This window comes from Colobus angolensis, unplaced genomic scaffold, assembly GCF_000951035.1.
Source record: "Colobus angolensis palliatus isolate OR3802 unplaced genomic scaffold, Cang.pa_1.0 Scaffold96, whole genome shotgun sequence".
Classification (NCBI taxonomy): Eukaryota; Metazoa; Chordata; class Mammalia; order Primates; family Cercopithecidae; genus Colobus; species Colobus angolensis.
The window spans coordinates 1,985,739-1,998,182 of record NW_012123598.1 but is presented as its reverse complement, the minus strand read 5'-3'; the positions used below and the strand labels follow the sequence as shown (position 1 = coordinate 1,998,182).

The following is a 12,444-nucleotide window of genomic DNA, read 5'->3' as shown; positions in this document are numbered from 1 at the left end:
GAAGTAGCCGAAGCCAGCGGCGGAAGTAGCCGAAGCGGCCGGAGCGGGCGGCAAGGCGAGGCGAGAGCTGCACAGGGCCCTACGCGGCCGCCTCAGCATGTCGGACTTCGACGAGTTCGAGCGGCAGCTCAACGAGAATAAACAAGGTGAGGGCGCCGGGGTCACGGGGCGGAGGTGTGGGCGGCTCCTCGTGTCGCTCTTTGCCCCCTCGCCATTTTCTCCCTCGCTTCTCCCCCACCTCTCACGGCCGTGCGACCCCCCCCCCCAACCCCGGTTCCCTGGCGCGCGCCTCGTTCACGTGACGTCCCCAGCGTTCGGCCGCGCGCTAGGTGAGGGGAAGGGGGTGGCGGGGCGCGGGCCCATGACGCATGCGCACGGCGCTGTCCCCGTGCCCCACGTGGTCCTGCCGGAGGTGGTTCGGGGGACGCGGCGCGAGTGCGCCAGGTACCTCGACGTGAACTTTTGTTTTTTAAAATCTTTTTGTTTTCTCTGAAAAGGAGATAATGTTAGGCCCCGTAATCCGTTCTTTTTCTCCCGCTGCCTTGGCACTTCCGCTTCCGGTCGGGCCCACGGCCGCGTCTCCACGCCCCCTTTGTTTCCAAAATGGCGGTTGTGGGGACTCGGGGGGGCCGCCGTTTCCCTCCTTCACGTGGATGAGGACAGAGCTGTTTCGGGGACTCTTGGAGGCCACGAGCCCGTTTCTTACCCCTTTTCCTTTTTGCTGATTTGCTGCGACCTCTCCTGCCAGGTTGTTTCTGCCCCGTCTGTTGGTAGTGGGGCGCCTCATTAATGTGTTGGGCGCATGTTCCCTAAAGCAGTTGCATTCTTTTGAGTGTCGGCACGCACACATCCTGCATATGCGGAACTTTTGGCGGTCCCGAGAATCGCGATATGGAGTGTTTGAGACAAACCTCAGATCATGTACGATCCCAACTCAGGGCACCTAATAATACTCAGCCTCAGATCTCAATGTAGAGATAAGGAAACAGGTTCTGAGGGAGGAAGAGGGATCTGGCCTACTGCGCTAAACTCTTCACTTAACGGGGAAGGTGGGAGGCAGGTTCCCTTCAGGGTATCGATAATTGTGATGAGTGAGAACAAAAAGCGTGGGGCCCTGCTGATCTTAGGGATTCCGAGGATATTAGAAGTGGCAGAGTTGTTCCATGTTTCAGTTTGAGAGTGAAGAAACACAGGACTAGAGAAGGCTGGGGACTTGTTTCATTTCTTTTGAGGCTTCAGCTGCCCATGATCCTATGTCGTTCGGAGGACGAAATGAGGGCTAAGGAATTTTCCTTTGAACCCAGGCTAGAGTTGGGTAGGGGCTGTATTAGGAAACAGTGCCCTGGGGAAGAAATAACGTTTACTGAGGGTCTGACTCTGTCTTAGGTGATGGACTGTTCAAGAGCGTAGGCTTTGGAGTTGAGCACATCAGGGGTTTAGATACTTGCTTTGTTGGTTAGTAACTACTTTTAATACGTTTGTATCTCTTTTTTTTTTTTCTATTTGTAGACTGATTATTGTTTTCTCCTCACTGGGTTTTGAGAGGATTAATAAGGATTATAGTAATGATAGGTGTAGTTAAACTCTGAGCGCTTACGTGTGCCAGGCTCTTCGCTAAACTCTTAGCATGATTTTACTTAGGGGATCCTTGTAACAGCCCTGTGAGGTCAAAATGATTTCCACCTCTACTGGGGAGGAAACTGAGGGCTCAGAAAAGTTAAAAACTTTCTCAGGGCTCAGCTAGTCAGAGGCAGAGCTGAGATTAAATGGGGTAACGTAAAATGGGGTAAAAGCATGTGGCTTGGTGTACACTAGGTGTGCAGTAAGCGATATTTGCAATTGTAAAGTTCCATGCTTAAAGAGGAGGGTCTTCCACTCACAGAGATTGTGTCATAGTTGGGAAAGGGCAGGAAAAGGTGCTTTCCAAATGTCATTCTGTCACACAGCACCTGGGTGGAGTAGATGTGACCCTTGTTTACAGAGAAAAAACCAAATCTTAAAGGTTAAGTTGTTTTTGCATAGTTTTTGTTGGTTAGAAGAAAAGCAGGTGCTGATTCTGAGCTCTGGCTGGCTGCAAGGCCAAGTTCCACTCTGCTGGGCCACCAAGTGGAGCTGATCGGGCCGTTCTTTGAGGCTCTCAGATGGTGCTTCGCTGGTTCTCGTGGGGTTTCCCCCTTGGTGCTGATAGGGCCGTCCCTGAGACCTGGCACGGCACCTGAGTTGCCGGAGCTGCTCCCATAAGATGACCACAATACAGTGTTTTGAGCAGATGAAGTTCTCTTTGTTTTTACCTGTCCAGCATCAGTGTGTGGGAGAGGGTTCTTGTCATAGGCCCACCTGTCACTCTGCTGTGGGTCTTTGTGGAGGACGGATCAGCCTCTGTACCTCAGTCCCTTCCTCTGCTACCTGTGTCGATAGGGAGTTTCCTTGTCTGTCCCAGGCACCCAGCGGGCGTCATTGCTTTCTCTGCGTGGCTTCCTCTCTGCCTGCTTGCCTGTTTCAGAGCCTTAGCAGCAGGAAGGGCTCTTGGGGCTCACAGCCTGTCCATCTTACAAACGTGGAGTTGTGCCCAGTGCCGTGCCTGCGTGCTTACCCTGCTGCTCTGGACTGCTGGCCTGGCCTGCCGATTGTTCCTCCCAATTTCAGTTTTCGATTTTGGGGTTTTTGGCCTTCAAGGGGACAATTATATTGTCATTAGTGGTTCTAGCCAGACTTGAGTGTTCTGCCTGATCCACATTCAAGAGTATGGCCTCCTGCCTAACTCACTGATGTTTGAGTGTTTACATTCTGGTATCACCATTTCTTAGCTGTTTGGCTTTGGGCAACTGTGATCTCTCTGAACCTTAGGTTTCTACCCATTAGGTCAGCCCCCAGCAGTGTTTCCGAAGCAGTAGTGAGGATTAAGAACAAACAAAACTATTTAGTACAGATTCTAATTGTAGGAAGCATCTCAATATTTGTTACTGTTTTTTTCTCTTCTGGGTGCATATTTTTCTGAGTGTTGGTGGTTTTGGAATTGCGGTGCTTTTCCAAACATTCAAATTGCTTCACAAAAACATGAGACAAAACACTGTGGGTGAGGCTAAAGTTTAACATCTTCCCTCAGTGCCTTTTCCTCCTCTTGTCCCCAGGGATGATCACTGCAGGAGATGCGTGTTAACATACATGAGCACCTTAACGTGTGCGTCTTTTTGTGTGTGTGTGCTTCGTGGCTAGTTGAGAAACCTGGGTGTCCTTGAATTAAGGAAATGGTATGGCGGTGCTCACGAACACCCCCAATGCTCATGCTTTATCCTCCTTCTTAAAGGGCTGGTCTTCCTTCTTCAGGGGTTGAAGGGTCTAGTGAGAGCAGAGGTTTCTGTGGTTTCACCAGCGAGGCTTTGTTTCTAGTGGCTACATCAGGCAAACAGAGGGTTGAGGGAGCCGGCTGGAGGCTGGCAGAGCTGCATGCCCCTACCGTACAGTACAGCCTCTCCAGTACTTGGCTTTGAAGGGAGTGAGGCCGGGAGAATCAGGTAGTTTGGGATTCAAGTCGGGATGGGGCAAGCTCCTCCCCTGACCTGTTGAAGGAGAGGAGGGCCTCTTTCCCCTTCAGTCTGCAGATTCTCTGAGGCCCTTCCTTTCCACTGGGGAAGGGTGCTTGCTTCTGCATTATTCACTGGCTTGGGAAGGGATGGGTTGAGTTTCCCTGCTTCCTGGGGATATCAGATCCTGCCTGGCACCTGACCCCTAGGCCTGATGGTGGGGCTGTGGGTGCCAGCTGGTTGCAGAGGTCTTTCCTGAGGGGTCGCTGGGTCCCTTCAGGAAAACATCATTGGGTCTCTTGATTCCCCAGCCTCTAGCCCTGCCCCTCTCAGGGACGACCCTGGGGTCAGGCCCCTCAGCCCTCGAGGGGACCAGGAGCCAGCCTCCTCTGTCTTCTCTGGCTCCCAGCTCCTCCTGAGCATCCTCAGGTATCTCACACCCCGGGGGCATTTCCAGGCCCCGTCCCCCTGGTCCCCTCGTGGTCCCTGGACTCGCTTGTGGACCCAGGAGGCCTGTTAATTCCCTTTCTCCATTGGATCCCTTCCCTTTGGGGGTGGCCTCCCTGGGGCTGGGGACATAGCCACCAGCGCGCAGGGTGGGCTGGGCCCGCAGCCTTACTCCGCTCATCCCTTGCCCCTCCTCTCACCCTTGCCCAGAGCGGGACAAGGAGAACCGGCATAGGAAGCGCAGCCACAGCCGCTCTCGAAGCCGGGACCGCAAACGCCGGAGCCGGAGCCGTGACCGGCGCAACCGGGACCAGCGGAGCGCCTCCCGGGACAGGCGACGACGAAGGTACTAGGGCTCAGGGATCCTCCTGGGCCAGCCTGGGAGTCAGGGGGTTGGTGTTGGCCGGCCTGTGGGTGGCCTGTGCGTGTCTGTCTGGGCCCGGGCCCTGTGTGGCTCGTTTGTTCTTCCTATGGATCTGGGGGAGGGATCCACTGCTTGGTCTGTCTTGAATTCCGATTTTTTTCCCCTCTTTCTGGGGTTTCTTTCATTTTCTCTTGGTGGTTGCTGGTGGGTTGCTGGGGGCAATAGGTTCTTTATCTGGAGCCTGGGAATTGATTCTGTGTTTTCCTTCACAAGGGGCTGTTCTCTGTCTCTGACTCTGAGGGCCTGTTCCTTCTTTTCGACTCTCTGTGGCTCTCTGTGGGACTCTCTTCGAGGGGGTTGGTCTCTGCCTCCAGTTTCTTTCTTCCCTGCCTCCCAGGAGAAGGGAGCTCTTGGGACCGAGGCAGGATCCACAGCCTGGGCTTACTTTCTGGCCCAGGGGTGTCGGTTTCCACCGCCTCTTCCCTTCTAGGCTTCCCTCTCTGTTCTCTGCCCCCTTAGGTGAGGAAGGGCGGGATAGGCGGAAGTCCTCCTGCCTCCTCCCAGCTCAGTTTCTCCAGCTAGAGACCGGTCCTTCCTGGCCCCTGGCCCCTGGCCCCTTTCTCCTTTCCTCACTTCCTCTTTCCTGGGGGTTGGGAGTGTTTGGGGGGAAATGGCAGGGCCGAGGGGGGCCTGCTTGCTGCTTGTTCACCTCGGCCCTGCTCCCACCCTGGGGCTCAGTGCCCTTGGGGGGGTGTGGCATGTGGGGAAGACGAGGGTCCCCAGTCACCCCTCCCCATACCTTTCCCTCCCACCCCCCAGCAAACCTTTGACCAGAGGCGCTAAAGAGGAGCACGGTGGACTGATGTGAGCTTCTCTTCCTGCCCCTTCCTCCCTGATGTCCACTCCCTTCACCTTCCTCACGCCCGTGCACCCTGTCCCGCCCGTATCCAGCCCTGGGCCAAGCACTGGGAAGAGTCCACCTACCTTGAAACCAGCACCCCTCCCCCAGGCCCTGCCCCAGACCCTCTCCTTTCCTGGAGAGAGTGGAGCTTACATGGTTGGGGGGAGGCTGAAAGGGTGCCTGGGAGGGGGCTCGCAGGCCCACTGTTAGACTGAGGTTGCCCTGCCCGGCTCTCCCCTCCCACCTTCCCCAGTCGTTCCCCCCGCCATGAGAAGAAGAAGAAGGTCCGTAAATACTGGGACGTGCCACCTCCGGGCTTTGAGCACATCACCCCAATGCAGTACAAGGCCATGCAAGGTAGGCCTCTGGCCGGGCTTCCCCCAGAGCAAGAGGGTGCAGGGGCTGGGATTCTCCCTCCGTCAGTCATTCCCCTGCGTGTGTGTGTGGAGGGGCTGAGGACACAGGTGGAGGGTCGCACACCCTGGGCCGTCCGTCCATCAGTCGTTCCCCTGCGTGTGTGCGTGGAGGGGTGAGGACACAGGTGGAGGGTCGCACACCCGGGAGGTCTGGTCTCTGTGCTTTTGAGGCCTCCCTCTGGATGCCATTAGGAAGTGAGGCTTCTTAGGAGCAGCAGTTACAGGGTGGGGGTCCCGAGATGGAAAGAGGATTCTGGCAGGTGCTAGGGCCGAGAGCCTGTAGGAGCTTTCTGCCGAGGAGGGGAACCCCCAGTGTGTGATGGGGGAGGCCACTGAACACTCCCCTCATGGGGTTTTGTCCTGCTTTTATCCCCTTTGAAGCTGCGGGTCAGATTCCAGCCACTGCTCTTCTCCCCACCATGACCCCTGACGGTTTGGCTGTGACCCCAACGCCGGTGCCCGTGGTCGGGAGCCAGATGACTAGACAAGCCCGGCGCCTCTACGTGGGCAACATCCCCTTTGGCATCACTGAGGTACTGCCCTCCCCCTGCCCCTGCCCTCTCCCTTGTCCCCCTACCCCATTCCTCCCCTTCCCTCCATTCCCTTTCCCCAACCTGCACGGGTCAGACTCTGCTCCTGCAAGACCCCCCGGCCCCCTCCCAGACGGACCGATGGAGTTGAGCCAGCCAGGGGCCGGGCTGGGGGTGGCCCTCCCTCCCTCCTCTTCCCCTCTCCCGTCTCCCCTCCCCCCAACCTCCTCCAGCAACCCAGGGATCAAGCACACACATAATGTACCCACGTGTTGTACCTACGTGTCGGAGAGAGACAGAGAGGGAGACTTGGACACACACACACACACACACACACACACACACACACACACACCCCACACACACACACACAGACGCACGCTGCCCCTCAGTTTTTTTCTGACACGCCTCTCCTTCTCTGCCGCCTGTCCCCCATCCTCTCCCCCACGTCCCTCCCATGGTCGCTGTTCTTTTATTTTTGATCGCCCCTGACCTCCCCCTTCCCCACCACTCCTTTTCCCTCTCCCCTCTCCCCAACCCCTTCCTGTGGCACCCCTGAGAATCCCGAGATCAAAGAGTTGTTTCCATTTCTCTTTAAAGTGAAATATTGTGGGGCTGAGATCCCTCGTAGCAACAAAAAGTTTGCTACCATCGTCGAAGGCAAGTAAGGTCCATTCTGACTTTCTCAACCTGCACTTTGCTACATTTGATAAACCAGCCCCCGGACTCCAGGGCCAGATTCCTCCACATCACTCTTTTCTCCTCCCCTCCCATCCCTGCCCTCCTCCCTACACTCCTCCCGTCCCGCCCCTGCACTCTTGACCTCCTCCTCCTCGCTCATCTCTGTCCGCTTTCCTTTTCTGTCCTTTGCTCGTCTCTGCCCCTGCCTGCCACTTCCTTTCTACTTTCCTGCCACTTCGCTGTCTGTCTCCACTGGGTGTCCCTTCCCTGTGTGCTGTGTCTCTTCATCTTCTCTGTTTCGTGTTTTTCTTCATTTTGTGTTGTCACCATTCCCTCTGCCTTTTCTTGAACAATCTTCTCCTTCCCCCTGATTTTTTGGGGCCCCTGTGGCTGTCCCCCAATGCCTGTCCATCGCCTGCCCTTGGCCGTCTTCTTGCTGCTGCTTCCTCCCCATTTTCTCTCTCGCTTCTGTTCCTACTATTGACTTCTACACCCCCACCCATATTCCACTGTTCCTTCCCCCCTCCTCCCTCCCCTCATCCCTCTCCCCTTACCCCCAAACCCCTCTGTGTCTCCCTCTCTCACCCTTCCCCTCCTCTCTCCACCTCCCTTCCCCCGCCCCCCCCTTGTCTCCTATTCCCTCTGCAGGAGGCCATGATGGATTTCTTCAATGCCCAGATGCGCCTGGGGGGGCTGACCCAGGCCCCTGGCAACCCGGTGTTGGCTGTGCAGATTAACCAGGACAAGAATTTTGCCTTTTTGGAGGTGAGCTGGGGAGTGAGTGAGGTTAAGGAGACGTGTGTGATGTGAGGGCCCATCCCTCAGGCCGCTGGTGTGTGGAGCTGCCCTGCACTGTTTCCACGGGGCCCTCTGCGGCCCATTCTCCACCTGGTCACTGGAGTGAGCCCTGTAATAGCTCCGCAGATCTGATCCTACTTTTTGCCTTACCGTTGCTTTCTGTGTGACCTGAGAGGCCTGTTTGGCCTCTGCAGACCTTTTTGGCCTTTTCCAGACCATTCCGTCCCAGTCCTCTGCACTCTGGCCTTGCCGACCTTCCCAGAACGTACCATGCTCCTGCCTGCTTGGCTAGAGTTCTTTACCCCAGCTAACTGATGTTCCTAACTAGTCTTCCGTTATCCCAGCTGATTGATGTTCCTAACTAGTCTTCTGTGTCAGTGTTTCTCAACTGTTGGGAAAGGGCCTTGGTTTTGGATTTTCGACTCTTGGACTGATAACTCTGGTGAAGTACTGTGAAGGCGTTGGCAGTGTTGGCTTGCTGTGGAGGTTTCTGAGCACTCCCTCTCGCTTTGTACTTGCCTCACTGCAGTCCACTTTCCGTTGCACTGCTCCAGATACAGGCTGAAATGTCCCCTCACCAGAAATACTCCAGTGCTGTCATCTCCCCATTCAACTAAGCTTCCCCGTGACATCCTTTTTCAGCATTTTGTCCCTCTTCCGCATCGTCACAGCCTGCAATTGTGTGTTTGCCTCTGTGTTGGTGTTGGGTGCCTGGTGTTTTTAACGGTCGAGTGTAAGCTCCTGGCAGCAGGGACATGTGTGTCTGTTGTCCTCCCAGTGCCCAGCCTGGGGCCTGGCATGTTGTATTTGTTCACATGAGTGAAAGGAAAGAGGAAATCCCAATTCTGGAACACTAGGGCCTGTATCAGTTCCTGGCCGCCACCCTCACCACACCTTTCTCTTTCATTCAGTTCCGCTCAGTGGACGAGACTACCCAGGCCATGGCCTTTGATGGCATCATCTTCCAGGGCCAGTCACTAAAGATCCGCAGGCCTCATGACTACCAGCCGCTTCCTGGCATGTCAGAGAACCCCTCCGTCTATGTGCCTGGTGAGTGGGGGATCCATTAAGGGTCCTCTTCCTCCCTAGTCCTGTTCCCATGGCCCGTCCTTCCCTTCAGCCCAGCTGGAGTGGCTTAGGAAGTCATGTAAGTACTGTGGACCATAGGTGCCTTTTCCCTGCTTCCCCTCAGTCTGTGTGAGTGGGGTGCTCTCCTGCTGATAGAGAAGGTGCCTAGGGCCGGGAGAGGGAGCTGTGACCTGCTTGGGGACACACAGCTTGTATGTGGCAGAGCCAGGATCGGACCAGGGGTGCTGGGGGAAGTGAGGGGCTTGTGGTCGGGACCTCATGCCTGCTCTGGGACCTTGGAGGGCTCAGTCCGTGCCCATCGGGGCTGGCGTGCGTCGACAGTTGGCAGCAAAGTTCCTGCTGTGGGGTCTGGCACCTGGGTGTTCACTCGTTTTTTGTCTCCCAGTGTTTGCCTTGAATCTTCTGTTCTGGGCCATTCCCCATAGCTGTGTTTAATATCGTCTCTAATTGGTAGGTAACATAGCAAATCAGGGGTTGGCAGACCATCTCACTGTGTGAAAGCAGCCAGACGGTGTCTGCGTGCATGGGCCTGGCTGTGTGCTGGCACACCTCAACACGCATGGCTGCTGAGATTGGGCTTCCCTGTGCTATTCACAGGCCACAGAATGGTCTCCCTTTAGAAAGCTTGCAGGATGTACAAAACCAGGTGATGGGCTCTGTCAGCCCACAGGCTATAGTTTGCTGACCCTTGTAGTTGATGAATGGATTTGAGTGAGGGTTTGTCTGATGCCCTGTCGGTGTGGCCGTGTCTCCTGGGACGTGGAGGAGGTGGGGTTCTGCTGGCCGCTACTGACTGTTGGAGGAGTCCTTTAGAAACCGAGTCAGCTCTTCAGGGAGGCAATGTGGAGCCCCAGATGGAGGCACACCTATGTCCCGCAGGACTTGGCTGGGTCCCTCACTGGCCTCCAGTGCTTTTCTTTTTGTTGTTGTTGCTGTTGTTGTTTTTTGAGACGGAGTCTCACTCTGTTGCCCAGGCTGGAGTGCAGTGGCACCATCTCGTCTCACTGCAAGCTCCGCCTCCAGGGTTCAAGCAATTCTCCTGCTTCAACCTCCCGAGCAGCTGGGATTACAGGCACCTGCCACCATGCTCGGCTAATTTTTGTACTTTTAGTAGAGGTGGGGTTTCACCATGTTGGTCAGGTTGGTCTTGAACGCCTGACCTCAGGTGAGCCACTCACCTCGGCCTCCCAAAGTGTTGGGATTACAGGCATGAGCCACCGCGCTCAGCCCAGTGCTTTTCCACCGTGAGTTTTGGTAAATTCAGCTAACCTTTTAGAGCCTGTGGTATATGTTGACATGCTCCAATCTGTATGGACTTTTTATGTATGGGTGCGTTTGCCTGATCAAGCTACGGAATATCTTCCCCACATCTCTTCCTGGTGAATCCACTGTGTTTTCATTCATTTTAAATCTCGTGAGTGGCCCACCACTTGCTGGTGCTTACTGTATCAGGCACCATCCTAAGTGCACTCCACGGATGACAGTCCTACGATACAGGGATTGGCAAGTTACGGTTGAGAGGCCAACTCTGACCCACTGCCTGTTTGTTTTTTTTTTTTTTGAGACGGAGTCTTGCTCTGTTGCCCTGGCGGGAGTGCAATGGTGCGATCTCAGCTCACTGCAACCTCCGCCTTCCAGGTTCAAGCAATTCTTCTGCCTCAACCTCCCGAGTAGCTGGGATTATAGGCATGTACCACCATGCCTGCTAATTTTTTGTGTTTTTAGTAGAGATGGGGTTTCACCATGTTGGCCAGGCTGGTCTTGAACTCCTGACTTTGTGATCCACCCACCTCAGCCTCCCAAAGTATTGGGATTACAGGCGTGAGCCACTGCGCCTGGCCACTGCCTGTTTTTGTAAGTAAAGATTGATTGCGGCTGAGCTGGCCTCGTTGTGCGGTGCCTCCTTCCTGGGTAGGGACCTGGTGGACCTTGGGGAACAGGAACGGTGGGTTATGGATCTAAGGTTGCTTCTCTTACTAGGCTGAGGGGCTTGACTCTTCTGAAGGTGATGGGGTGCTCTGGCAGGGGCTGAGCTGAAGGCGACCCAGTGATAGCAGTGGCTGCCGAGCTCCTTTCAGGCGTCCCCTGGGCCGAGATGGCCTGGTCACCATGGGAGGGGACATTCCTCCATCTTACAGATGAGAAAGAGCTTCGGGACAGTGGGGATCCTGCTGGGTCTTCCCCATACCACCTTTGCTCCAGGTGTGATGCTTGATAGATGCAGCCGCTGAAGAGGTATGGGGCCCTGTGTCCCCGCCCGACTCTTGCAACATCCCTGCCAAGTAGGGCTCGTCCTCCTCAGTGATGAGTGGAGGACCTCGAGGCTCCGAGAAGATTCCTTTGAAGTTGTTGTCATGTAACAGCGGCTGACCCCACTGACAGTGCTCACAGTGTGTGTCTGGGTTGGGCTAGCTCTGTTGTGGGCATTGAGTCTCGCAGATGCCCGGGCCACGGCGACTGCCATGCCTGTTCTCACGTCCTCTATTGAATCAACACTTGGCCCGAGCTGTTCTCACGCACGTGGCTCGCACGACAGGCGCCAGTATTCCTCCCATTCTACAGATGAAGACATTGAGGCCCTTGGAGCCTCATACAGTACAAACATGACTCGAACTCAAGGAGCCATGTACCCAGAGAGCCCAACTCTTGCGCCCTTGTCCCTGTGTTGCTCAAGTGAGACGTGTAGAGCCAGGGGTCGAGGCCGAGCTTCCAGTGTCACCTATTCTTCCTTGGACCCAGGCACAGCCTGCAGCCTGCCGTGCTGCCTGTGGAGAGTCACGGCTGAGTGTGGGTTCTGGAGGCTGCCTTTTTCCTGCCTATGTGGCTTTGCTGTGTGTCTCAGTTACTGCCTTCTGTGCTGTAACAGCATTGCAGTAGGAGATGTGAAAGTCTTACAGGATGCCTGGCCCTTGGGGTGAGTGCTTGGTGTGTGTTCCTGCTCCTGGGCTGCTGCTACTTGTCCCTGTAGCACAGGAGATGGGTCTCCTGGGGTCTCCGTGGCCCCAGTCTGGTGTTTGGAGCTGGCTGGGTTGGTGCTTCCAGTTCTCTGGGAGCAATGTCATTATGGACTGAAGGGGCTTGAGTAGGTAGGAGAGGGTGCATGGGGGCACCTCCCTCCTCCCATGGGCACAGCGGCTCAGCTTCTGAGGGTCCTTCCCATTTCTGCCTTACCTGTTCCTTCCCAGCATCAGGATGGAGGTGGGATGGGGCCACTCACACTTGGTGTGGGGGCTGCAGAGGAAGGGGAAGCCACATGGCCTAGGCTTTGAACTTGGGAGTCAGGCTGGTTGGTTACCGGGTCCTGGCATAGCTGGCATCTGACAGGACGGCGTCAGGATATGTTAGCAGAGCCTATGAATCATCCCACCAGCAGGCACTTGTCTGTGAGTCCAGAGTTCAGCGGATGGGGCAGGATGAAGGGCCAATGAATTCAGCTAAGCACCCCCCACTCTGGTATGTCAGCCCTGGAAGACATTGGACCCTGCATCCCACAGTCAGCCCCCAGTTCCCAGTGAGATCAGAGCGGCTAATGCTGTGGATACTGCTCTGAGACTTGCTGAGCAGCCTCATCGTGTCACGGCCCCCGTGAGGGCAGGGGCACCCCTGCAGTGACACCTGCTGTTCTGGCAGGGCGTGAAGGGAGGAACTGAGCCTTTTTTTTTTTTTTTTTTTTTTTGAGACGGAGTCTTGCTCT

General features: G+C 55.6%; 1 protein-coding gene across 1 annotated transcript in view; it reads left to right on the top strand.

The window, feature by feature from the left end:
- U2AF2 (U2 small nuclear RNA auxiliary factor 2) overlaps window positions 1–12,444 on the top strand; it is a 14,615-nt gene continuing 2,171 nt past the window's right edge. The window contains exons 1-7 of the mRNA XM_011932578.1: window positions 1–146; window positions 4,182–4,317; window positions 5,155–5,199; window positions 5,490–5,593; window positions 6,034–6,185; window positions 7,512–7,628; window positions 8,573–8,711. Of these exons, the coding sequence (XP_011787968.1) occupies window positions 98–146; window positions 4,182–4,317; window positions 5,155–5,199; window positions 5,490–5,593; window positions 6,034–6,185; window positions 7,512–7,628; window positions 8,573–8,711 (742 nt within the window). The 5' untranslated portion in view covers window positions 1–97. The remainder of the gene's footprint in view (window positions 147–4,181; window positions 4,318–5,154; window positions 5,200–5,489; window positions 5,594–6,033; window positions 6,186–7,511; window positions 7,629–8,572; window positions 8,712–12,444) is intronic.